General features: G+C 48.8%; 1 protein-coding gene across 1 annotated transcript; it reads right to left on the reverse strand.

Moving 5' to 3' along the window:
* Window positions 1-422: 422 nt before the first annotated feature.
* LOC149331186 (uncharacterized) lies at window positions 423-27031 on the reverse strand. Its single transcript, XM_089555902.1, has 5 exons — window positions 26947-27031; window positions 21226-21524; window positions 12626-12867; window positions 1572-1587; window positions 423-674 (listed from the first exon to the last, which is right to left on the reverse strand). The coding sequence occupies exons 1-5, from the start codon at window positions 27029-27031 to the stop codon at window positions 423-425; spliced, it is 894 nt and encodes a 297-aa protein (XP_089412028.1).
* Between the last annotated feature and the right edge of the window lie 456 nt (window positions 27032-27487).

Raw genomic sequence — 27487 nt, forward strand, 5'->3', positions numbered from 1 at the left:
TGTCGTGTCTGTCACCCCACTGTCCCTGCAACTACTGCTGAAGTATTCCCATGACATAAATTTTCAAAGGTGTGGAAAGCGACGAAATATAATGCACTGTTGTTTAGAGAGACTAACGGGACTCTAAGGAAAGAGTTACTTTGTAGAAGGCGGTAAAGACTCAACTGGAGGGATGAAGAATATATGTGGGCACGTCTGCCACATGGCAAGGAAAGAACGAGGCAACCGATTTCTCCTGCAGACGATACTACGGAGCTGGCCAGTGCTAGTACTAGCGAACTGTCACATAGTTTGCTTCGATTATTAGCCTTCAGAAACAAAAATGAAGCCAGGATTCAAGGAAAACTACGCTTTATTCTTATTCACATTCGCCCCATCCGCACCTCAGCGAGGATAAGCAAGAGAAGACGGGGAGCCGGCGCCTATTCAATCGAACGGTTTCGGATGAGGTACTGAGCATCGATACGGAGGAGAACGCGCCAAAACTCCTTGATGTGAGGCATCAGCAAGTTGCTGGCTACACGAATCAAGCTCGTCATGCCCTTGGGAGCTCCAGTCACGTGTAGCGTAGGGCCCTCAAGGCGGTCACCGTAGATCTTGTATAGTTCCACACGTGTCGGGTCATCGGCTGTAGGAAGGGCCTTGAAGACCAGCGCCAACTTGCTGCTCCGCACCTAAGCAGAATACGGCACCGAAAGTAAAGAGAACAATTCAGCCTCACTCAGCGGAAGAGCTTTTCACTTTTTGCTTAGAGTAAACAGTGTTAAGAGCCATTCCCTGTCGTCAATAATTTCTTCCTGCGCGTCATACGCTTCAAAAAGATTAGTACTAACAAGCTGCACCATGTTGTGCACCACAATGTTTCATATAAGAACTTCCTACCTAAAACTGAAAAGGTGACAGAACCGATCTTGTCTAGTCATTCCAAGAAGCTTCTAATTGGGCGACTTTTTCGAAAGCTTTATATGCCTTCACGGCTTACTTTCAACTCTCTTGAAAAACCCGACTACGTAATATTTTGCAAAATTGTGGGCGTTTTGCGGCGATTCGCACATCAATACAGCGAATGCACTGAACTAAAGTAAGGCAACTGTCTTTCTCTGAAGCGTCATGTTGGCAGCTGTTAAGGTACAAACAGCATAAACATTTTTAAAGCAGAGAACAAAGTGACAAACAGCATTGTCTTACCGCACACAGGCTAACGAAATGCAAACGAAATTAATAAATCTGCACAGTCAGCTCTAGGTGTATCAGGTTTTTTGCGCCCCTGTGAACCACAAGCTGAATGTAAGAAGTCTGAATAATACGCAAAAGACGCCACTGTTGCGACTACTGTTGAGACCTAGCCGTAAACGGACACTTTCCATAGTATTTTATTTCCATCATCTTGGTTATTTCTGAATAAATGTCTGTGCTTTCATAAGCTTGAACTAAGGTTACCATTCGAAGAGAGTTTTATGGTTGCGCGGGAAACAAGTCTAAAATATTCCTTCTGCATCAAATATAGTGTGTGCTCTAGCCCAAACAGGGACCATGGCCAAAGTTTTAAAGCCTTTGCAGCAAGGTCACACCTGCGGCAGAGCATTGCTAACAGAGGGCCACATTGCTCACAAAAGGACCGGACAATTGCAAGGGTAGTCCGTAGTTTGAACGCAGTGGGATTAGGACTCAAGCTTGATGCTCTCCTGAACGCTAGGAGCTGAGAAGAAGTGCGTTGGCACAAAACTCCTAACACATCTCTCCCATAGTTCCAATATGCCACTTGATTTTCTGTTGTGACAAAGGGTCCAGGGAGTACTAAAAAGCGACCGGACGTCATTATGGGCGTGTACATACTGTCATTCCAATGCGTCCGGTGCTTCCGCTGCAAGTCTTCCACTCCGTTTCTGCGACCGTGGACGCCCTTTGATAGCTTGCGAAGAGTTTCCCTCAGTTTCAGAGCCGAATGGTGCGGTCGCTATTTCTGTTGCAAAGCTCTGAGATTTACGCTGCTCGTATTGTGTTCGGCGTGAACATAAGCTTTCAGGACCTAGAGTGCACATACTTGCAGCATTGTATTGCAGGAAAAAAAAGCGCAGCATGTTTTTTAATCAGTCTGCGTTTCGAAAGCAAAAGTTATATTGTATTTAAATGTGCGCAAAATGCGATGCCAAAATGGAGAAAAAATAAGTCGGTTAGAAGCAGCGTCCGACGAGTTTGCGTGGCTGTGAGTGCAGCCAACAGCACAACACGTCTGCCCAGACTGCGACACAATCACTCTCAGCACAACCTAAATCAAGGGCACCAAAGTAAACTCCACAGAAAGCAACGACAGACTCCGCGCTCAATGCGCCTTCTGGCGCCGGCCCATTCCGGCGACGAGGGAAGAGCCGAGAGGCGGCGCCACCCGTCCAGCTGTCCGGTCCCTATGGCCGCAAAATATTAACGTTGGCTCCAGAAAACAACTCATTGGATTGGAGGATGTGCTATTTTTGCTGTGATATATATGCCGGGTCATCGCCCATCCCCGAGTCATCGCCCACTACCCGTTTAGGCAAATGTAGCATGTTACCAAAGCGGCACGAAACCAAACTTCGTTGCTGTAGATCGCGCATAGCTACTGCTACTAGTATTTGTCACTTGCGACACACGCGCCACGTTGGCTTATTTGCCACACCCTGGTTACACTAAACGGTTCTGCAGCGCTCAGAACTGGGTGGGTCGACCTATGTCACGTGGTGCGTACAGCACCGACTTAAGTGTTGACAGGTATAGGTATGCGTGCTTCACAGCCGAACGATTGCGAATCCAAATACAGCATTTGTACCGCATCGACGCGTAATCGATCGTAGAGTAAAGCTAGCTTGTTCTTATTCCTAACATTTTTTTTTTTTCTGATTGCCCTGTAAAGCGACTTTGCAAACATGTGTCGTATATGCGTTTTATTCATGTGTAGCGTGCGTCGCACCTTCCTAGACCACAGGGTATAATTTTAAGCAGGATATACCTGTATAAAAGGCTCCTTGAAGCTACCAAAGCTCTTAGTAATGAGAGTTGTACTTTTGATATCCCCTGCAGATGTTTTAGGCCTAGGGAGCGAAGGGGGGGGGTGGGATTGTTCTATATTTCCCTCTACGCAGCTCAGACGCAGAACCTCTGAACTGTAACTTTTATGGCGCCCTGTACTAATGGTACAAGCTGAACCGACATTGAAACAATGAAACTCATAAAGGAATGCATGTTCATCTAATTGGGCCAATTGTGCGATTTAAACTGTCAATAAATGGTTGATTTCGAATATAATGTAGCTCAAAGTGGAAACAAAAACAGTCATGCCATTGGCGGGTTCCGAAATAACGATTTCCGGATGTCCCGTTAAGTGCACCGGATACTTGTACTCGATTGAACTCGTGCATCGCCTGCCCGCCGGATGCTTTGAAGAACGATGTCTTGCTTGACAGCGTGCATATGAATGTCGTGTAATTTAACGCCTCAATTTGGCTTGCTCTGCAGCTGTGTCATATTAATTTCCACCCTCCTTTGACTCCTCTAAGCCGCCGCGGTGGCTCAGTGGTTATGGCGCTCAGCTGCTGACCCGAAAGACGCGGATTCGATCCCGGCTTCGGAGTTCGCATTTCCATGTAGGGTAAATTCTAGAGGACCGTCAGTGCTTCTTAAAGAACCCCAGTTGGTCTAAATTTCCTGAGCAATTCACTACGGCTTCCTTTATAACCGGACTCGCTTTGGAACGTTAAGCCCCCATAAACCTTGACTCATCTCATAGGATCAAAGCATACCGACGGCGTGGCAGCCTGGTGGTCATCTTAATCTTCGGCAGGTGATTATTTGCAACAAATGCCTTTCCTGACCATGGTTAATCAGGCGCTGTTTATCTAGCGTCGGGACAGTCCCGCCAGATCGCGACAGTTGGCTACGCTGTTGAAAACTTAGTATGCTCCTTTCTGATGCTTAAAACCTAGGATAAAGAGAAAAATCTAGCTTGCGAAGCCCCCCATCAGAAATGAATTATTTGCCGCACTCAGACGCGAAGGGCCGAATAGATTAGCTTCCTTGGGCTCCATTCCATCCTGCCGCTAACCGATGCAAGCCTACTTGAATGTACATGTGTTTCATTTAGGTTTCCCATTTTTTTCAGCCCGTTATTATTGGTCGCTGGTCCGGATGGCGTAGCCCGCGGTTTATGACGTCACGCTATTCGTGTCACAAACACCTCTTGATGTCATTGCCTTGAATACACGAGCCCTATGCCCATGCCGCAGTGGCGACACCGGAGTGTGACGAATCGTGACGACGCGTTTGACAAGCCTGGCGAACTTCATAGGCGTTAATATTATTCCGGAATAGCAAGTGTGCGGAGGTTACGCGAAGAATTAACGGAGCATGGTGCAAGCGGCTAGGCCGGACCGGAGGCAACACCGGTAGGGGAACTAGCGGCGGCACCGGGAGCAGGCAGTGCCTGCGATTGGTTCTTCCCTTTCCCCATGTTCTGCTGATTTCGTCACATCTGACGTCAGGACAAAGATAAGGTTACAGAATATCGCCCGTCGAAAATATGAAGGCGCTCGTCCTGTTGTCTTCTTTCTGTGTCTCCGCGCGCCCCTATTGTCAGCATGAGTAGCTTCCAACTAGCCAAACTTTCCATTCTCGAAAATATCACCACTGGTCAGCGGGTGAAGCGGAGCGTTTTCGTTCGGGTCTTTTATACGCTGGCGACTACCAGAGGCATCTCTTCCATAGGAAAAACCCATATAAAGTCTTTCAGGCAAAACCGAAAGAAAAAAAAAAGTTGGCAGCAGAATCACGACACCACATTATTTGAGTTTTTATGAACCTACACATAAGAAAAGCTGCCTTTACATGTAGAATTTTACATAAAAAATTGAAATACACTCTTACATTGCCTTTCATATGTGGCCTCACTCACCTATTGTTACTGTCAGCGGATGCTCATCGGCGCTGCTAGTATGCAGAACTACGAGGACAGCCAGGAACGTGGCTAGGAACGCCATTTCGACAAAGGTCGGCTGAACCTGTGTGGGGTTGGGTCGAAGATGAACTCCGTGAACGAAAACTAATATACTCGGTGCATCATGCACCATTGCAAAATATAGTAAATCCACTATCGCCGGTAAAGGGAATTTCATATTTTGAAATAAAAGTTGCACGATAACCGCATTTAGCAAAACAAACACAAATTGAAAAGCTGCAAGCAAGATGTTCTGCCAAATCCTAAAAAAGAACTTACAGGTCGGAGCGGTCATTGATGCACTTTACTAAAAGGTTAGCACGTACTAGTGGGCGAATTTTGTTTCACATTATCGCGACCAGTTTATAGGTTTACTTTAAGTACTAGAAGCTGTTTCACTTATTTCAGCGTCATAACCTTTGTTACTCTAAAAAATTACTACTCTAAAATGACCTCATGGTAGCCATACGTGCGTAATTCACGCATTTTCTCTCTGCTCGAAGCTCAGTTGAAACCATCGGCATTATGTAAGGCGACATGTCACGCAGCCTTCCTTCATTCAAACCAAGAAGTTAAAGAATGAGTTACATGCAGTTGCAACAAATCCAACGAGCACAAACATTCATCCTCCTGCTGAGAAAATCACACTAGGGCTTACCGCAGGTCCTAAAGCAGAACTTGAAGCGATGCGGGGAGATGGACTGCTGCGAATTTTGTCGGCGCACAGCCGCAGACTTTTTAAAGGCTCGATAAAAAATCCCTTCCGCACTTTCAAGCCTCTCCTCACTGGATGCACTCCGAGCCGTTTCTAATCAATCCAGCCAGAAAAATACGGGCAAGTGTATCACATAAAATTCCGCACACAATCAGCGCCCGGCAAGTAACAAGAATCGCTCTGTCCTCGAGTGTAGTAGGACGCCGTATCCCCTATCTGCTTCTGTTCACACTGCAACCTTCCCCAACTTCTTTTCGATAGCGCAGAAATGGAAGGTCGACAACACCGAATCCCTACTCTGTGTCCAGACGTAAGGCTCAGCCGGCCGGGCGCAAAGTGGAGGCGTCCTTGGCGGTCTCTTCATCCTGACTTGAGTAGAATACGACTTAAGTTGTGCAACAGCTTTTCTTGGCTTCACTGGGGGCCAGTGTGGCCGGCATTGTAGCTTATTCATATCACAGTCCTTAAGTTCATATCTCTTGTGTGCCCTTTCGAGAAGATATAACATGTATAGTCTTTCTACGAGCTGATACAGCAGCCTAACTGCCTTTTTTAATTGAGACGAAAGAAAAAAACGCTCTTGCACAGCATCCTTCACCCGGTTTCATTAGCATCATTTACGGCTAAGAGCTAGCGTCAACTTAGAGTTGCTGAAAAAACGAATTTTTTTATTTATATCTTGCTGCTTTTGCAAAAATCGCGCATATAACAAAATTTGAACGCATATGTTGAGATCCACTGCGGCCAACCTGCCCAAGACTAAAACCAATTAATTTCTTAAAAAGAACCCCTGCAGCTCAACTCAGCGTCTAAATATTGCACTGGGAAAAAAGTGTCGAGCTCACTGAACTCGGACACATTTCAGTTCATTCTTGCAGTAGGTACCTGGCTCAGAAACAGGCGTGTAGCTATCAGTTGCCATCCTCGCAGCTTTTTAAAAAGCTTAATCTTTATTGCTAGTTGAATTGACCGCGAAGCGGTTTGTTTCCTTGTCTGAGCATCCCCAAAAACTAATTAAAAGCAGTGACACAACGACTAATTTTCGCACGGGAACTTTGTTATCGTCAAGCACTCTGACTAGTCTGACGTACCAAACTACCTACAGTATATATCCCGGCGAACCTCAAGAAATCTGAAAAATATTATTACATTATTTTCAGAACCAGGTTGGTTTGGTTTATGGGGCTCACCTTCCCAAAGCGACTCAGGCTATGAGGGACGCCTTAGTGGAGGGCTCCGAATAATTTCGATCATCTGGGGTTTTCTAACGCGCACTGACATCGCATCGTGCACGGGCCTCTAGCGTTTCGCCTCCATCGAAATGCGACCGCCGTGACCGGGATCGAACTCGCATCTTTTGGATCACCAGCCGAGCACCAAACCACTGAGCCACCGTGGCGAATTCCAGAATCTAGGATTTTCGGCAATTGTACTGGATGGGTAATCAGTTGAGTTATATCGATGCATACCGTGTTGAAGGATAGAGGAGAGATTGTACTCGAAAAACTAGCCACCCTGCATACGCAATGCCTTGTGACCTCGAGCGTACCTAGAGCTTGGAAAAACGCTAATATTATTTTAATTCATAAGAAAGGAGACGCCAAGGACTTGAAGAATTACAGACCGATCAGCTTACCGTCTGTTGCCTACAAGGTATTTACTAAAGTAATCGCTAATAGGGTCAGGACAACCTTACACTTCAATCAACCAAATGACCAGTTAGGCTTTCGTAAAGGATACTCGACAATGGACCATATTTACGCAATCAATCAGGTGATAGAGAAATGCGCAGAATATAACCAGCCCCTATACGAGGGGGTACCCAAAAGAAACCGGACTTATTTTTGTTTGAACTTATTTGTTCACATTTTAAGCACAGACCTTCACTCTCCTTGAAAGTATTCCCCTCTTGCAATGATACGCTTGTCAAATCTTTCATTCCATTTTTCAAAACATTTTTTAAATTCATCTTTTGTGATGCTTGACAGTGCCTCCGTCGTTTTTTTCTTCTCCTCAGCAATATCAGCGAAACGCTTTCCATTCACCTATTTTTTCATTCTAGGAAACAAAGAAAGTAGCACGGGGCAAGGTCGGGAGAGTATGAAGGTTGAGGAATAGGGGTCATGCCATTTTTGGTCCAAAATTGTCGTAGAGACAGGGCTGTGTGAGCAGGGGCATTGCCATGATGGAAAAACCAGTCACCCGGCCGCCACAAATCTGGCCGCTTCCACCGCACACTTTTGCCCAATCTATTCAAAACATCCAAGTAGAAAGCCTGGCTAACTATCTGACCCTGCGGAACAAATTCTCAATGGACGACTCCTCTCATGTCGAAAAAACAAATCAGCATTGTTTTGAGGTTTGGTTTCATTCTTGAGGCGAGATGAACATGAAGTTTTCCATTGGCATGATTGTTGCTTTGATTCAGGATTCGATTCAGGAACACTTGAGTTGTCCCCATACCATCGTCCTTGTACGTCTTTCTTAATATTTCAAGAGTTTCCATTCAACTTTTTCCGAGCAAAAATCAGAATTTCACCGGCACACGCTGTTCACGAAAATCAGCCATTGCAAAAACGACATTCACACAAAACAGTCGTCACTCTAAAACTCTGCCTAAACTAGTCTGACCTCCTTCAACGACAGCACTCGGCTTACTGACTCTAGAATGTTCGTTCTATGCGCTCCTAGTGGCAAAACGCGGTACAACAGAAGCTTTGCCGACCAAAAAATTTAGTCCGGTTTCTTTTGGGTACCCCCTCGTATATAGCGTTCATTGATTACGAGAAAGCATTCGACTCAGCAGAAAACTCAGCAGTCATGCAGGCATTGCGGAATCAGGGTGTAGAAGAGTGTTATGTGAAAATATTGGAAGATATTTATAACGATTGCACAGCCACCATAGTTCTCCATAAAGTCAGCAATAAAATTCCAATAAGGAAAGGTGTCAGGCAGGGAGACACGATCTCGCCTATGCTATTCACTGCCTGTTTACAGGAGGTATTCCGTATAATAGCTTATTCATATCACAGTCCTTGACTTCATATGTCTTGTGTGCCCTTTTGAGAAGATAACATGTATAGTCTTTCTAAGAGCTGAGACGACAGCCTAAATGCTTTCTTTTTATTGAGATGAAGGACAAAAACACCCTTACAGAGCACCCTTTGCCCGGTTTGAATAGTATCCCTCAGGGCTAAGGGCGAGCGTCGACTTACAGTTGACGGAAAAACGACTTTTTATTATTTCTATCTTGCTCCTGCAAAAATCGCGCATATAACAAAATTTTAATGCATGTGTTCAGATCCACAGCGACAAACATGCCCAAGACTGAAATCTATAAATTTCTTTAAAAGAATCACTGCAGCTCAACTCAGCGTCTAAATATTGCATTTTTTGAAAAAAGTGTCGAGCTCACTAAATTCGGACACATTTCAATTCATTCTTGACAACTGGTACCTGGGTCCGAAACAGGAGCGTAGCTTGCAATTGTTTTCATCGCAGCTTTTTAAAAAGCTCCATTTTTGAAAAGCTCTCAGGATGGTGCAGCGTGAAAGAAGACACCACTGCACGCAGTTAGTAATGGACTAATGGTAGAGGATGAGGAGAATACATTTATTGTAACACTGTACTGAATTGGAAAAGGGAGGTGTGGCTGGTCGTTTATCTGGGTGGCAGTCCCTATTCTGTGACGCCATTGGCCGCCGCCACTGGCCATGCTCTCTGAACCAGGGCCCCATGGGCCTCCAGGTCTGAGCTGGACAGGGCCGCCTGCCAGCCCTACCGAGTTGGCTGACTTATAACGGCTTTATATTGTCACGAAGAAGACGACGCTGGCAGTTGCGCGGGGCGGAGCGCTCGCGCTAGGCCAGCGGCCATTAAATCATCTCTTATCCATCGTTCACCACACCTCATTCTTCGGCTGGCCGCCACGTTACATTTGGTGTGAGGTGCTGTGGTCCCTTCATCGCCATCCTGGTCCCGGAGCTTCGGTGTCCTGCGCCTGCCGTGGACGTCGGCCGTGCGTGCCTGGTCCGCGCCGCCCGGCCCTGCCCCAGCCCACCCGACCTGAACCGACCTCGCCGCTCACCGCAGCCCCGTCCCCCGCCCGGACCACAAGACACGACGCCCCAAGACCCGACCGACTCGAGACCCGACCGACCCAAGACCCACACGTGAAGACACCGCCCGCCTGCCCCTGCCGTCCGGTGCGTCCACGGACCTCGGCCGTGAGCTCCTTGCACCCCCGGATGCTTCGTGGACCGGGACTCATCTGCCTATCATTTCATCCACCGTGGCGGCCAGCACTTCACCACCTTGCCACTTTCTAGCCTGGAAGCTCATCACCGTTTCGCCCATCCCTTCATCGACGTCTTCTTGTGTTTACGATCGGGACGATCGCTCGGTGGCCCCGGGTAATGTTACGAAGAAGACGACGCTGGCAGTGGCGCGAGACGGAGCGCTCGCGCTAGGCCAGCGGCCATTAAATCATCTCTTATTCATCGTTCACCACGCCTCATTCTTCGGCTGGCCGCCACGTTAAAATATATAGTGTACTGGCAGGCCCACACCATGTGGTATAGGTCAGCATACGGCCCGCAGAATTTGCACCTGCCCGTGAATCTTGGGTCCACGTGTTTTAGTGCGGCGGGATTTAAGAAAGACCTGGTTTGGAGCCGTCTAAGGGGGCACTCCTCGGCTCTGTCGAGACCCTTGGCGGGTCTCGGGAGTACCCTCCTGCAGAGGCGTAAATGGTTTATGATATCCGCGTAAGAGATTAGCGGAATCGGTATGATAGCCGTGTCAGAACCGGGGATTGAGCGGAGCCCGAAGGAAGGAATGTTCGGGCAGCCGCGTGAGCGCCCTCGTTTCCCCCAACCTCCTGGTGACCGGGCACCCATATTATCTGCTTTATTGCTCATAGCCAAATCCGAATTGCTCTTAAATGCTAATAATATTCTGCGGTCGAGTGGAGCTATCCTACCCCGCACGTAATTTCGTCAGGCCTGCTGCCAGTCCGACATTATGTACGCTGCGTCGGAGTGGGTGGCGGCCAGTGCAATCGCCACTTCCTTCAACATTAACGCCTCGCTACTTTTTACCGAGAGCCCGTTCACCTGCTTTCCGTCGTGCACCACCGCAATGGTGCTGATGCCCTCCTTGGTTGGACCCGCTGCATCCACGTAGTATATGCCTGTCTTATTTCCGTAATAATTTTGAATAAATTTTGCTCTGGATTCACGCCTCTCCTGATTATACTCCCAATTCATATTTTTGTGATGTGGCTTAACAGCAAAGTATTTTTCCATGCCTCCGGGATGTCGACTATGCGTTCGGTGGTGGGGAGCAGCACACGATTGAGGTCCCGAAGGACTTGTCTGCCGGCGCTGGTCACCGACAGCCTGGCAGTTTGGTTTGTTCTATGGGCCTCAATCAGCTCCTGCACCGAGTTGTGGACATTAAGTTGGAGCAGGCGCTCAGTGGACGCTTTAATAGGGAGTCCTAGCGCCTTTTTAACCGCCGCCCGAAACACCGCGTTGAGGTTCCCGCGGTCGCTCTTCCTCAGCTTGAGTTAGGGCGCCGCATACACCACGCGACTGACGATCAACGCCTGAACCAGGTGAACGGTTTCTTTTTCGAAAAGACCAACATGCTTGCCGGATACCCTGCCAATCATCCTACTAATTTGTTCGCAAGTGGAGAGATATGTGAAAGTTTAGTGCCAGTAACGGGGGATGCATTGCTGACCCAACCGGTCACATGGCGTCAGTTGGCTTCCAATAATTGCCTCTAACTTCCGCGCTACCGGTAGTGACCAGGCATTGATCTACTGTCTCGTAGCCTGTGTGACAGCCTTCCTGCTCTTTTGGTTAACTGAATTGTAGGGTTGTTCTCATTCTATTAGCGATTACATTCGCAAATATCTTATAGGGAACCAACTGTACACGGATCGATGAGTAATTTTTCAACTCCTAACGTCCACTACCTTGTGAATTAGGATGTTGTAAGCGCTCTTCCAGGATTACGATATGTTCCAGACAAAAAAGCATTGCGTTTACAGAGTGGACAGTTTTTTTCTGATTCAATCTCAGCGACTTTCTTCAACAGATCGTCTGTTCCCTGATTGTCATCAGCTGCTTTTATACTTTGCATCGACTCTAAGGTTTTCTTTTGCCTAAATACACACCAGCAAATACCAGCGGTCAAAATTTCTCACGGCTTTAAATGCCTTCTTTCTATATGAAGGGTTACAACGTGCAGCACTTACAAGCAGCGCATGATTAAGCGCGTAGAAAAGCAGCGTTTTCACTCACTATGTTTCAGGCCTCCTGTACTGCCCGTTTTCACGGCATTGCGTTGCGACTGTTGAGATATTGTCGTACCCACTTGAAGATAACTATGCCAGGCAAGCGCTAACAAATTTAGTTTCACTGTGCGCCAAGTTAGGCCATCCTTCTTCTGTATCGGGTTTCGTATTTCTCAATGGTGCCTATACAAAGAGCAACAACAGATAATGTTTTAGAATGCTCGCGAGTTAATGCAACTACAATCTCAACTGTTCGAATAAAATATATTTGCAAAGGCATGTGAAGCACTGAAGATTCAATGCGCTGCTTTGCAGAGTTGATGAAGGGCCAGTAAGCAACAAAGAACCTTGTAGGAGTTGCAAAAGACATCTGTGCAGTGATTATGAACAGATGGATGCGGCTGCCAACGCCACGGAAGGAACGAGGCGACTATTTTAATTTTGCAGAGGGCTCTACAGTATTGACGTCTGTATCAACAACTTTCGGACATTCTCTGCGGCAATTATTAGCTTCGAGAAGCTGAAATGAATTGAGAAGGTGAAACAAATGGAGCTTTGATGAGGAACAATGTTTTATTCGTATTAACGTTCCCCCATGCGCAGCTAGCACGGGATACCCAGGAAAAGACAAGGAGGGCACTATTGGGTTAGCATGAGGTAGCGATGATTGAAGCGCAATTGTTGGACCCAGAATTCCTTGATTTGAGGCTTCAACAAGTAGCCGACAATACTAATGAATTTCGTCAGGCCCTTGGGAGCTCCAGTCACGTACAGCCAGGGCTCCTCAAGGCTGTCAGCGTAGATCCTGAACAGTTCCACGTGAGTCGGGTCGTCAGTTGTGGGAAGGGCCTTGAAGACAAGCCGCAGCTTGCTGCTCGATACCTAGTAGGAGAAATATAAAGTCCTCGCGCGAAGCGAGAGGACGTGCAGTGCATCGTCTCCGCCAACTTTTGGCTGGAGCCACGAAATTTCGCCCGGAACGCCTTCAATACAGCTGCGTCTGTCTTTGTGAACCTGACAGCCACCTGGGGATACCACTCGCACCCAGGTGAGCCTACATTTAGACCTTTTAGGGCCGATCCTCACGCGTATCGTGGCAACGGTGCTAGGCCTGACGCCTACGCCGGCGCCCGCAACGTTTTTAGATCCCTTTCAGTTTGCAAGCTCCCCCGGGCCGCGCCCAAGGCGGCCCCCGTCCGCTTCCACTCACCACGCGGCGCTGCTGTCGCTGTCGGCCCGGAACCGCCGGAGCGCTTGCGCTTGCCAGTTGCCCGTTGTCATCCGCGATAACATTGGGAACGAACACGTCGAACTCAAATTTGCTGTACTTTTAGAGCTGCCACATTGAAACTTCAGTCTCATGGTTAAAGAAATGTTTCGCCTGGCTAGTAAGGCTGAGATAAAGAGCAGACTGATGCCAGTTCGCAAAAAAACAATCGTTTGCATTGCGCTTTATCGCATCGCGTTTGCGATGTTTAGCGCTGATGATATGCGTGTGTTGGAGTAAAGCTATCAATATTTCTTCGGGAGAATGCACGAAACATTAATGAAAGGTTAAAACTAGCGATGTTCCGCTTCTAGATCAATCACGAAATTCCTCGCTATATTATCAACGAAGCACCGCACAAACGAGCAGCATTTGGCACATTCTTTAAACTGCCAATTTCAGTGAACACAAGTATAAATGCAGACACACTGAGCTGGATGCAGGGAGCGAATAACCTATAGAAGAGCTTTTTATTTGCAATGATCGCACAGACGAAAGCAGCGTCCTGCACTTTCATTTTTAGAATGTTAATTTCGTTCAACACAGACAAGCATTAAATGCAGACACACTAAGTCGGAAGTGTTAATGGAGCGGCCTGGCGTCGCTTGGTCGACGAACACGACATCAAGCACGGAGGGAATGGCTACAGAAGGCGAGCTTTTTTATTTGCAATGATAACCTTTTCTCTGTTCTCCAGCCGACGGTTCACGTCTCTCGCATAGAAGTGCATGCGTGTCACTGTGACAAAATGCAGCACTTGGCACGTAAAAGTGGCCATATGCTCTGCACATCCAAGCCGATCAACGTTTTGCAATTCCAGCTCGTCTACACCTCTCAAAAAACGTCCCCAAAAACGGGACCTTCTTTCAAAGAAATCGAGATTGCTTTGTATACAATGTTGGTAAACTCTAGCATCTTTTTGGTGGGATGCTTTAAGCACCCTTGCTTGAAGCTTTTGTATACTGTAAGATAAGCGTCACTGCCAACAACTGGCACAGGCGAGCTGATATCTTCCGTGCTGATATCTGCTGGCTGCTCCAAATCAGGCGGCGGCGACGATGGCGTAGACGCGAAGGGCCACGCTGGTCGAGCAAACAGCGTGGCGAGCGCCACCGCGCGGCAGGAAACGGAAAGGCGACAATCCGCGCACCGCAGCTTTCAAACTGAAAGGGATCTAAAAACGTTGGGCGCCCGGCCGTGAGTGAGTCGCCCACCCGCAGCAAGATGGCTTCAGAGAATGCTGTACAACGTGGCTACGACCCGGACACCATGGCCTGGTCCGAGGTTCCGACAACTCCAACGCCTGACAACCCGAATTCTGCGCCGACCGAAAACATGCAGCTTTTCAAGCTCGTCGAACGCCGCTCCCGCAAGCGGAACGCTAAAACGGACGCCGATGTGGCAGGACGGTCAACACGACAGAACGCTGCTACGCGTACTGCAGCGCTTCATGGCCGGCCCCAATCTAAGACCAGGCCCTCCTGGAAACCAAAACCGCTTCCGCGGCTTCATGCCGAAGACATAGTCATCATCCTGAAGCCCCGGGTGGCCGTCGCTCTCAGGGATGTGTATCAACATGGCGAGCTGGGAGCAGCGTTCGCGGCCTACCTGGGCGCCAAGGCCGCAGCATCCCTCAGCCTGCTCCCCACATGGGAGCAAAACCTGATCGTCGCAGGCACCCGAGAGCCGCACGTCGCGGACAAGCTTCTGCGGGAATTCGAACTTACAACATCGAAGGGCTCGCTCTCCATGTACGGGCAGCTGAAACTCACTGGCGACGTGTGCCGCGGCGTCATCACCGTGGCCAAGCACGAGACCAGTGAGTCGCTCCAAAACAAGATCCAGTGGCGTGCTGGAGAGCTTGCCGATATCCGCAAGCTTGGAAAATCAGACGTCGCGGCGCTCACCTTTGCGGGCAAAGTGGTGCCGTGATATGTTCACTATAATTCAGAAGTGACCCTTGTGCGGCCATACAAAAAAACCATCCCGGCCTGCGTGCTGTGCGGCACTGTGGGCCACCGTGCGGACACATGCCCCTGCCCGGACGAAAAGTGCGGCCTCTGTGGCCAAATGGTGAAAACCGTCGACGGGGTCAAGACACCTCATCAATGCACTCCAACATGTGCAGTCTGTGGGCAAGCCCACGCTACCAACTCCCGAGACTGCACGGAAAAATTCCGGCAGCCCAAGGTGCCCGGCCCCAAGGCCAAACGCACAGTGCTCCGAGGAAACCAGCGACCTGGCAAGCCGCCAAGACACCCAAATTCAGGTGCCAGTGCCGGAACGCCGCGTGGTGCTCTCGGCACCGACGACAAAGTGTCGTCGGCTTTGCAATCATCGGTTAAGTCAGCGCCCGGGAAGAAGACGCCGCCTCCACCGCCCAGCGGCAGGGACACTGGCCACTTCCCGGCCCTCAAGACAAATGGCACTACCGGCGCCCGGGCATCAGCGCCTCAACACGGCAAACAACAGGTGAGCAGCTGGGCTGAAATCGCCTCCTCCTCCTCCCATACCTCCTCCCCCCCCCCCCCCCCCCAGTTACCGCCTCCACACTAGATGCGGAATACAAAAAACAGATAGACGTGCTCCGGGCACAGAATGAGCTTTTGCTCACCAAAATTCAAAATTTAGAATCAAAATTGGCGTCCGCCGTTCCGAGCCCACCGAACTCGGACGCAATGGAGAGCGACGCGGAGATCTCGCCTGTCCTCGTGACAGCGATCTCCGCGATGGAGGAATGCTTAACCTCTAAATTACGATCTATGATCGAGACCGCCATGGACCAGATCTTGACCAAGGTCAAATCTGCCATCCCCGCACTGGTCTCAAAACACATCTTGGACAACTCCCGCCTCCTCCGTCGGACGGGGCCCATTAGGGACGTATCCCGTCCTTCAAAATTCAACCGTCTCATTATTGATTCGGACAATGAGGACAGTTGCCCCGCTCCTTCCGTCATCACCCCCTCGATGGCACAAGTAGCTGGCTCTGGGGCAGCCAATACCTCCTCCTCCCCCCTAAAAATTTTAAATCATGGCGAGACACCTTAATCAAAGGAGTTCCGCCATCTCCAATTCGGCCGTGTCCACTTCAATAACACAATGGAACTGTAGCGGCTTTAAAGACCGCACTAAGCGGGCCAATTTCCGCCTCTACCTTGAAACCTTCGAGTCCCTACCAGCCGTGGTTGCCCTCCAGGAGCCAGGCCTGTGCGCCACACTTTCAAATTACACGACGTTCCAACAGGATCCCGCGTCTTGTCTTCTCGTTCACAAAGCCTACACAGCCAACTTAGTAGATCTCGATCTCCAGCTCGAGTATTCTTATGTAATGGTGACTATCCTACCACTCCGCCGCAAGGACCCGCCGTTGCATATACTCAACGTGTACTGCTCTCCCAAACTTAAGCGAGTGACTTTTTCGGACCTCTTTAGCCGTGCGCTAAGAGTTGCGGGTCGCGATCCCCTGCTGATTGTGGACGCCTTTAACGCTCCCAGTCAGCTGTGGGGATATCGCAAGGAGGAGTCGCGCGGATGTAAGTTGGCGGAACTTGCGTCCACGTTGGGCCTCACCCTCCACACGGACCCCGTCCACCCAACACGGCTAGGGAATTCTGTGACACGGGATACGTGTCCGGACTTAACCTTCACTCGCAACATACGACACGCAGACTGGCTCAACACCGAGGAGACCCTCGGTAGCGACCACTGCATCCTTAACACTACACTACGCACACGACCCCTCAAGCGTCCCAGAACACAAGCCCGTATCCCAGATTGGACGAAATTCAGGCAAAATGTTCACACACTTGATAATACACCCATTTCGGAGCAAGGATACCAGGCATGGTCCCAACAGCTGCTGACACACCTTTGCTCGCATGAAACTCAGATCCAGCTCTCAGAGGCGGTCACGGACGTGGATAACCACCTTCTACACCTCTGGGAAGCCCGTCGTAGCCTCGTCCGTCGTTGGCGGCGCCAGAAACATAACAAAAAGCTTAAAGCTCGAATTGCCGAGCTTACCCAGAAAGCGGCAGAGTACGCGGCCCAACTCGCCGACTCCAACTGGGTGGATAGATGTAACACGGCCGCGCGACAAATGTCCAGCCGCAACACGTGGCGTCTCTTTCGAGCCCTAATCGACCCAACCCAAACACGAACAGAAACACAAAAACATTTGCAGAAAGCCATGCATGCTTTCCCTGGCAACACAACTCAACTGGCACAGAAACTTCGGGACCAGTATCTGTGTACAGCCCAAGACGCCCGTGGATCTGCGTACTCTTATGCAGGCAAGGAGAACACGGAGCTGGATCAACCTTTCCAGCTCCATGATCTGCGGGCGGCCCTCGCCAAAATGAAACGGGGCACTGCGCCAGGGAGGGATAAGGTCACCGTCAAGCTTTTGACGGACCTGCCCGACTTGGCATACCAGTCCCTCCTCGCCTACATCAATGCAATTTGGCGCGGGGACACCCCCCTGCCAATTGACTGGAAAACGGCTCTGGTCACTTTCATCCCTAAAACAGGCAAACCAGTTGACACAGATAACCTCCGCCCCATCTCTCTCACCTCTTGTGTGGACAAACTCATGGAGACGATGGTGCGGGATCGGTTATCTGCATATCTTGAACACAAACATGTATTTGCGAGCACCATGTTCGGATTCCGCCCACACAGATCCGCACAGGATGTCCTCCTGCAACTTAATCGGGAAGTCCCTGACCCCCTCGAATGCCCCCATAATGACCGGTTAGTACTCGCCTTGGATCTCAAAGGGGCATTTGACAATGTAACACACGAGATCATACTCACTAACCTAAGTCAGACCGACTGTGGCCTCAACACATTCAGATACATATGCCAATTTTTAATGGATCGTCAATCCTACATCCGCATCCAAGACAGAGAGCATGGTCCTTACCTACTCGGCACGCGGGGAACCCCCCAAGGGGCGGTACTTTCCCCGCTGCTCTTCAATCTGGCTATGATGCACCTGCCGGCACAACTGGATGGTGTCGCCGGCGTGCAGCACGCCCTGTACGCCGATGACATAACCATATGGGCCACGCAGGGCAGCACAGGAGACATTGAAACCAGCCTGCAAACAGCGGCGACGATAGTAGACCGCTACGCCCGCCGCTGCGGTCTTCAATGTTCCCCTCAAAAATCGGAATTTGTGCACCTCCGCCCCTCACAGAAGTGCGCAACTAAAATCTCTCTTTCTCTTGAGAGTGGTCCCATACGCGAAAGTGACGAGATACGTGTACTAGGACTCTACATCCACAAACACAGACGGCCAGACACTACATTGGCCAAACTCCGAAAGGTGGGGGACCAGGTGGGCCGTATGGTCCACCGGGTTTCCAACAAACGCGCGGGGTTACGAAGTAAGGATGCCTTGCGGCTGGCAAACGCCTTTGTAACCAGTCGAATTCTCTATTCGACTCCTTATCTCCACCTACGGAAACAAGAGGAGGATGCCCTTGAAGTCATCCTTCGCAAAGTTATTAAGCGTGCCCTTGACCTCCCCATCACTACTTCAAACAGCCGGCTTATGGCTCTTGGGGTGGTGAATACTTTCCGGGAGCTCCGGGAGGCGCACCTTACAGACCAGTACACGCGCTTGTCGCTAACGGAGTCGGGTCGCCGCCTTCTTGCTCGATTCCATATCCAACACACCCCTCCAATGGAAGACAGGTTTCGCATCCCGGAACTGTGGAGACGTGCCCTCCACGTGCGGCCTCTTCCAGCAAACATGTCACATGAAGACAATAATGGTCGGCGCCTGGCACGAGCGGAAGCGCTAGCCCGACATTATGGCAACAAAACAGGTGTATACTACGTGGACGCCTCCGGTCCTCACCACGTGGGATGGTACACGGCCGCGGTAGTTCACAACAGCAACACAGTTAACGGCCTCACCTTCAGAGCCAGAAGTGCAACACAAGCAGAAGAGGTCGCGATTGCTCTCGCGGCCTCACATTCCGATTCAAAATACATAATCACCGACTCGCGAGGGGCCTGTCGGAACGTCGAACAAGGCTGCACTCCCTTCCTAGCCTATCGAATATACCAAAATTGCATACGGGATACGGACCCCGCACACCGTTACATTATATGGGCCCCTGCTCATCAGGGGTTGGCAGGAAACGAGGCAGCAGACGCAGCCGCCCGCGCGCTCTCTCACCGGGCTGTTTTCTCCTCCCCACCCGATCAGGATCCCGATTTTAATCCGGTGTATACATTCAAAGAAATTACAGCCTACTATCAAAACAGTAATCGCCTTTACCCAAGCCCATGTAAAGGCCTCAAGAAGGCGGATGAGCGGCTCCTTCTCCGCCTTCTCACCAATACATTACTGTGCCAGGCAGCACTAAAGCATTTTGACCCCTCCTGTAACGGCAGCTGCCCGCACTGTAGTGCGGTGTCTTCTGACACCTATCACATGGTGTGGGCCTGCCCCTCCAACCCGGCTATTCCCCCCATCCCCAACCCAACCCGGGAGGACTGGGAGGCGACCCTGCTCGGCTGCCACGACTTACAGGCCCAACAAGCCTTAGTCGGGCGCGCCCGGGCGGCGGCCACCGCCACTGGGGTCCCATACTAGGGACCTCCACCTAGTGTTTGTAAGAATCGGCCCCTTACGGGATGATCCAAGCATACCTCCTGTCCTTTCTTAATAAATGTTTTCACCACCACCATCCCGGCCGCGGCGGCCGAATTTGGATGGAGGTGGAATTCTAGAGGCCCTTGTACTGTGCGATGTCAGTGCACGTTACAGAACCCCACGTGGTCGAAATTTCCGGAGCCCTTCACTACGGCGTCCCTCATAGCCTGGGTCGTTTTGGGACGTTGAACCCGAATAAATCAAAATCAAATCATCTTTCCCTCTCTCTCTTTCCTTAGAAGCATTAAAATAAAAAGATGTAACCATCGTCCTATGAAGCATAAGGTGAGAAAATAAGTTTGATCTTTAGACGGGCAAAATATTTTTTAAACGGAACAATCAAGTGAAAAAATTGGCAGTGGTTTAGCTCTGGTTAAACCTGGAGGATTGCGAAAGCAACGAGGATGGACAGAGAGGCGATGCAGAGCGCGCGGCAGCGGAAACGGCCCCGGCACGCTAGTAATGCGCAACTACTGCTCATGCGCAACTGGCTAGCGCGGCGGCGGCACCTCTGAGTCACCCGCGCAGTGACGAGGGCGGCGGTGGCATGCCAGCCACTGCTCCTCGCTCATGCGCAGTATGCCCTTTCCTCGGCCCCGCGAAATGGCTTGGCGACTCGCGTAGAGTTGCTTTCGCAACAAAAACCCCGGTGGTTTTGGGTTCGTAGCCCAACGACCTGAAACTGCTTAAATCTATCGCCAAAGTGACCGGCAGGAATATGATTTCCACTACACTATTATAGACCACCAGCAAAATTCAAGAAAAATGAACGGTGCAAATAATGCACCACTGCTGAGCTGCTGCTGCTGCCTCGCTATAATCGAGCATTTAGCAAAATATTTTACCGTAGTCTGCATTCTACTACATGAATAAAAGTTGTGGCCTTTAACATGCGGTCCCTATTTTCACAATTAACTAAGATTACTCTTCGAAATAAGCTTTTGTTTCAGTCAGACACAAATCTCTATATCGAATTTAGTATAAGTTCTAGCCGAGGCAAGGTCCTTGGGCAATGTTTACATGCCCCGACAGGAAAGTGCCACCAGTGACCGAGCGGCGCTGAGAGCCACTTTACTCACAAAGATCAATACACTGGCAAGCATAGTCCAGAGCTTGAACTCCTGGAGCTTTCGAGTCAAGCTCCATGCTCTTCTGGACACAAGGAGCTGAGGAGAGCGTCTTAGGGATTAACATCCTAGCACATCTCTCCTAAAGCCCTAACGGTTCAGTTGGTGTCTCTCGGGGATGAAGGGACCAAGAAGTATTCTAAAGCGACCGGACATCAACATGGGCGCACATACCTTCGTTCCAATCAGTCCGCTGCCTCCGGTACAACTCTTCCACTCCGTTTCGGCGACCAAAGGTTCATGGGCAAAAGCGATGACCTCGATGAAGGTCTGCTGCTTGATGCAGTAGCTGTGGTTGTGCTTGTAAGGCCACAGGTTCCCGAGGCCGTAAAGATAGCTGTGCCCTTGCTCAAGGCCTCCAAGGATCTCGTTGGTCTCGAAAATGCCCGGAAGAGTTCTGTTGTTCGGTATCCTCCGGAGATAAGCATTAATGCTCTCTGTCCAATCCACATTTGGAACTTCGGGGCACGGTCCTGGATAGAATGATGCAAATCCGCAATGATCATCTTTTATTGAGTACATCTATCCTTTATCCTTCGCAATCTCTCGATCTATACCACGCCGCGGACAAAAAAACCGCCGCTCACAAAACCCAGTACCCAGTCTAAGAATCAATGTCAAATTGAGCTATCGACACCTTTATTACCTCTAGGGTAATGATGGTAAAAACGTTATTACATTTTTATAGTATTTTGTTATAATAGACAAAAGTATACAAACAAGTAAAAATTTTTTACCGCATTGGCATAAGCTAGAATAGGCCCATAAGTAAAAAATATGCATGCGAAACAGCTAGCAAGACTAAGATGCAACGCTTTTCTGCTAATTGAAATAAAGAATAAACGAAAAACAAACGAAGTGAATTCTGTTGTACTAGAATTTCATTTCAAAATTTAGCATGCATACGGCGCACCACGTTATTTGTTCTTATAAATATTTTCGTTCTTCAGGTAAGCAGTTAGTTATATGTCGTACATTACTTTCAATGGCTGAGCATTTCCTTACGCCCTACGACTCTGGACGTCTACGCGTGTCTTAAGGAGTAAATATATAACGACGGCGCAAATTCAGACAGAGTACCTCTGAAATTCTCTTACAAAACGTCTGAACTGACACATTATTTAGGAACAACAGTGCTGATAGCACTCACAGTGCTGTAAACAAATAGCACAGGTTTTAGCTCCACAGCTTTGTGAACGTTATAAATGCAGACCCTCTGAGCAGGACCGTGTAGGCCCGTGATTGCGCCTAGTCGAGAAGGCTGCGCGCACTGCCTGAAATTCGTGGCCTATAAGCAACACGGAATCAGAATTAATGCCATGTATTTTTCGAGTGCTTATCATGCACATTTAAGTGCTAATATTTGCTATCATTGCGCTTTTTGGACAGTATTTGTACATTGCCGCAAAATATTGAGATTGGCTTTGGAAAACCGCTGATTGGATTTCTGTAGGACAATATGTACTATTTTTCGTGATATCCCGAGTCATCAACCACTGTCCGTATAGGCAAATGTGGCGATGCGATGCGCGCGCAACATTAGCTTGACTAACGTGGGAAATTGGGCGTGTTGGTACATTTTTTTGCTAATGACGGTGCTAGTAAGATCTGGGGAACATTCTTCACACGTAAAGCAGTGGGCGGCCAGAAGACCTTCAAAATCTTTTCCTCTAAGGGCATTATCTACGTTTTTGGCATGTTCCCTCAACCTGTCATTCACGCATCTCCCAGTTTGGCCGACATAAGTTTTCCCACAGTTTAACGGAGTTTCGTACACTACGCCTTCTGCGCATTCAACAAAGGGCCGCCGATGCTTCTTTCCACAGTTGTTTTGCTTCGCTGTCTCGGGATCAATCATCTTGCACAGCTTTGACAGCTTGTGAGGAGCAGAGAAGACGACTTTCACGTCGTACCGCTGAGCTACCTTTTTCAGGTTGTGTGACAGCTTGTGAATGTAAAGTATCACAGCTACCTATTGCCTACGCTGCGTGTGGGCGTCACACTTACTCACGTCAGTGCGCAACTTTTTGAGTAGGCCTTCAGCAACCGAAATGAGAAGGTGCTGCGGATACCCGGCACTGCTCAGCCTATCGGCTTGATGGTTGAACGCTTCTGCGGCGAGATGCGGGCAACTTTTGCTAAGAGCGTTTTTAAAGCAGGAGGTGGCGATGGCTCGCTTAACGAGCTTTGAGTGTGCAGAGTTGAATGGCAGAAGTGTTTTTTGGCGCGCGCATCATAGCCCCAGCAGACACCATCATCTTTAAAGTGAAGCCTGATATCTAAAGACCTAATTTGGCCGTTCACTGGGAGTTCGTGGGTTAGGTCAAGAGGCCTCATCACCGTTCAAAAGGTGCCCAATATCTCTCTAGCAGCACGCTCAATTGCCTGCGCGTCACAATCAACAACTAAAAAATCATCTACAAACCTAAAGACCCTGCGAACGTTGTGGTCTTTGAAGGATGAGATTAAAAGACGGTCTAAATGGGCAAGTACAAGGTCACTAAAGGCTGGGGCAATGCAAGACCCGATGCATACGCCCTGCTTTTGCATGTGCGGTGTCCCTTCAAACTGGATCTAAGTTGACTAAATAAAAGGTTAAAAGCTTTAAAAAACCTCGGAATGAAACTCCAGCTGCGTTCTGGAAGGCAAAGCAGCCAAATTTGTCAATAGAGTGCTCAACGCATTCAAGGATTAGCCTGTGAGGTAAAGAATAAAAAAGGTATTTAATATTAACTGAGAAGGCTTGGCAGCCCTTGTCATAATTATGGGAGAAGAATTCTAAAACGTGGTTAGAGTTCTTGACCAGAAACGGATCGTCCACGGGTAAAAGCTTAAGTTGTCGTTGCAAAAAACCTGGGACAGAATGCTGCCATTTTCCAGCTTCAGAGAAAATGGTCCTTAGTGGCATTTCTAACTTATGGGTTTTCGCGCTAAAGAATACATTTAAGAAGTTTTTCTTGCTGTTATCGATCGCCTTTATAAGCTGTGAAAGGTTTAACTGTCCGCAAAGTTTCTTTGCGCGGGTCTTGACTTTAGTCAAGGACACTTTAGGATGGTTGTTGAAGACTGACGAAATAGCGTCCCTAGATTTTGTTTTAAAAACTGTTCTAGGCATATCAGTGAATCCACCCTCCTGAACGCAGAAGCGTTCAACCATCAAGCCGATAGGCTGAGCAGTGCCGGGTATCCGCAGCACCTTCTCATTTCGGTTGCTGAAGGCCTACTCAAAAAGTTGCGCACTGACGTGAGTAAGTGTGACGCCCACACGCAGCGTAGGCAATAGGTAGCTGTGATACTTTACATTCACAAGCTGTCACACAACCTGAAAAAGGTAGCGCAGCGGTACGACGTGAAAGTCGTCTTCTCTGCTCCTCACAAGCTGTCAAAGCTGTGCAAGATGACTGATCGCGAGACAGCGAAGCAAAACAACTGTGGGAAGAAGCATCGGCGGCCCTTTGTTGAATGCGCAGAAGGCGTGGTATACGAAACTCCGTTAAACTGTGGGAAAACTTTTGTCGGCCAAACTGGGAGATGCGTGAATGACAGGTTGAGGGAACATGCCAAAAACGTAGATAATGCCCTTAAAGGAAAAGATTTTGAAGGTCTTCTGGCCGCCCACTGCTTTACGTGTGAAGAATGTTCCCCAGATCTTACTAGCATCGTAATTAGAAAAAAGAATAATCAACGTGTAACGCGCGAAATCATTGAATAGGAGTTGATTTATAATCGGGAAGAATCATGTGTTAGCTCCACTTCTATCACTCTCTCTGATAAAGAGCTGACATATTTGTGCATGCACTGACGATGACGCCGGATTGTTCAGAGTGCATATATGTTCGCACGATTCGTTGGCAATAAAATGTGGCAATAAAGATCGCAGTATCAATAAATAAGTTCAGCGCCGTCCTTGTTGTCTCGTTTAGTCCTCGTCTCCTTGCGCTGCTATTTATTTGTTCAAAACATTAGCTTGTTGGCCACACCCAGGTTACGCTTAACGGTTCTGCAGCCCTCGGGACTGGGTGGGCCCACCTATGTCGCGTGGTGCTTACTACACCGACTTAAGTGCTTGCACGTGTAGCTATACGTGCTCCATAGCCGAAAGATTGCGAATCCAGATATAACATTAGTACGCCATCAATGCGAAATCTGCCATGCAATGAACTGACTTCTTCGTATTGGTAACCATTGATTTTCTGATTGCCGCTGTAAAGCAATCTTTCTTCGCGAGTTTGTGTGGTATACGCGTTTTCTTATAGGGTGCGACTGATGCCACAGGGTATGGAGTTAAGCTGGATATACTTGCAATAAATACTCCTTTGAAGCTACCAAAGCTCTTAGAAAATGAGAGTTACGCTTTTTCTATTCCCTGCAGGTGTTTTCAGATTGGTGGAGGAGGAGACGAGCGGGGGGATTCTAAGTTTCCCTCTGCACAGCTGAAAAGCAGAATTGGGGAAACTGACAACATTTTTCGCACCCTCTACTAATAGTAGAAGGTGAACCGACCTTGAAACAAGGAAAATCATGAAGGAATGTATGTTCTAATTGTGCTTATTTTGCGATTGAAACTGTCACGCAACTGACTGATCTTTACTTGCTCTGCAGGAACGTCATATTATTTTCCTCCCTTCAATGACTCTCTCAGCCTCCGCGGTGGCTCAGTGGTTATGGTGCTCGGCTACTGGCCCGAAAGACGCGGGTTCGATCCCGGCCGCAGCGGTCGAATTTCTATGGAGGCGAAATTATGATGCCCTTGTGCTGTGCGATGTCAGTGCACGCTAAAGAAAAGAATCCCAGGAGGTCGAAACCTCCGGAGCCATTCACTACGGCGTTAAACCCCCATAAGTCGTAAACTTAGACTCCTCTCGTAGGACCAAAAAATACCGACGGCATCGCAGTATGACGGTCATGATGGTCTCCAGGTCATTATCTGCGACAAATGCTTTTCCTGACCATGGTTAAACGGGCGCTGTTTATCTAGGGTCAGGACTGCCCCGTCAAATCGCGACAGTTGGCAACGCTGTTCAATACTTAGTACCCGCCTATCAGGTGCTGAAAACACAGGAAAAAGTGAAAAATCTAGGTTGCGAAGCCCGAACCAAAAATGAATAATTTGCCGCGTTCAGACGCTAAGGTCAGAACAGATCAGCTTGCTGGGTCTCCATTCCCTTCTGGCGCTAATCAATACAAGCCTAATCGAACGTTGATCTGTTTCTACTATATTTTTTCAGTCCTTTGTTATTGGTTGTTGGTCCAGGGTCTTCGCTCGCGGGGTATGACGCCAGGCTATTCTTGCCACGAACACCCCATGATGTCACTACCTTGAATACACGAACTCTATGCCCATGCCGCAGTGGCGACACCGGAGTGTGACGAATCGTGACGACGCGTTTTACAAGCCTCACGAACTTCACCGGCGCTAATATTATCTCGGAATAGCAAGTGTGTGGACGTTGCGCGAAGAATTTACGGAGCATGATCCATGGGGCTCGACTGGACCGGAGGCAACGCCGGTAAGGGAACTAGCGGCTGCACCGGGAGCAGGCAGTGCCTGCGATTGGTTCTTCCCTTTCCCATATTCGGCTGCTTTCGTCACATCTGACGTCATGAAAAATATAACGTTAAAAAATGTCGCCTCTCGAGAATATTCCCACTGGTCACCGGGTGAAGCGAAGCGTTTCCATTTGCGTCTTTCATACGCCGGCAACTACCACAGACATCTCCAAAGAAACAGCCCATATAAAGTTTTTGACATATAACCAAACGAAAAAAAAGATGGCAGCAGAATCACGGTACTATGAACTTACGCATAGGAAAAGCAGCCTTCACATGAAGAATTGGTATAAAAAATTTAATAACAGCACTTTTACAACGTCTTTCATATGTGGTGTCACTCACCTGTTGTTACTGTCAGCGGACGCTCATCGGCACTGCTAATATGCAGAACTACGAGGACAGCCAGGAACGTGGCTAAGAACGCCATTTCGACAAAGGTTGGCTGAACCTGTGTGGAGTTCGGTGGAAGATGCACTCCGTGAACAAAAAATAATCGACTCGGTGCATTAGGCACCATTGCAAAATATAGTAAACCCAATATCGCCAGTAAAGGGAATCTGTATTTTGAAATATAAGTTCCGCGATAAACGCATTTCGCATGACGAACAGAAATTTAAAAGCTGCAAGGATAATTTTCTACAACTCCTAAAACAAAAATTAGGAACTTGCAGTTCGGAGCGGTCATGTGATTCACTTTACTAGAAGTATAGCAGGCACTGGTGGGCGAGTTGGTTTATCATTTTCTAGAGCTGTATAAATGGTTACTTTAAGTGCATAAAGCTGTTCATTTATTTCAGCGTCACACCCTTTGTTACTCTAAAGGTTACTACTCTAAAATGACCGCATAGTAGCCATTTGTTTGCAATCCGTGCTTTTTTTCTCT

The sequence above is a fragment of the Amblyomma mixtum genome, chromosome 8 (genome assembly GCF_055824585.1).
Source record: "Amblyomma mixtum isolate Tamu chromosome 8, ASM5582458v1, whole genome shotgun sequence".
Taxonomy (NCBI): domain Eukaryota; kingdom Metazoa; phylum Arthropoda; class Arachnida; order Ixodida; family Ixodidae; genus Amblyomma; species Amblyomma mixtum.

What these genes read in the sequence shown, in the direction of transcription:
- LOC149331186 (XM_089555902.1), bottom strand. Translation starts at nt 27,031, where the DNA reads ATGGCGTTCTTAGCCACGTTCCTGGCTGTCCTCGTAGTTCTGCATATT. An exon ending in TCCGCTGACAGTAACAACAG is followed by an intron (nt 21,525 to 26,946) that starts GTGAGTGACACC and finishes CATTCTATCCAG; the next exon opens with GACCGTGCCCCGAAGTTCCA. An exon ending in GCGGACTGATTGGAACGAAG is followed by an intron (nt 12,868 to 21,225) that starts GTATGTGCGCCC and finishes TTCTCCTACTAG; the next exon opens with GTATCGAGCAGCAAGCTGCG.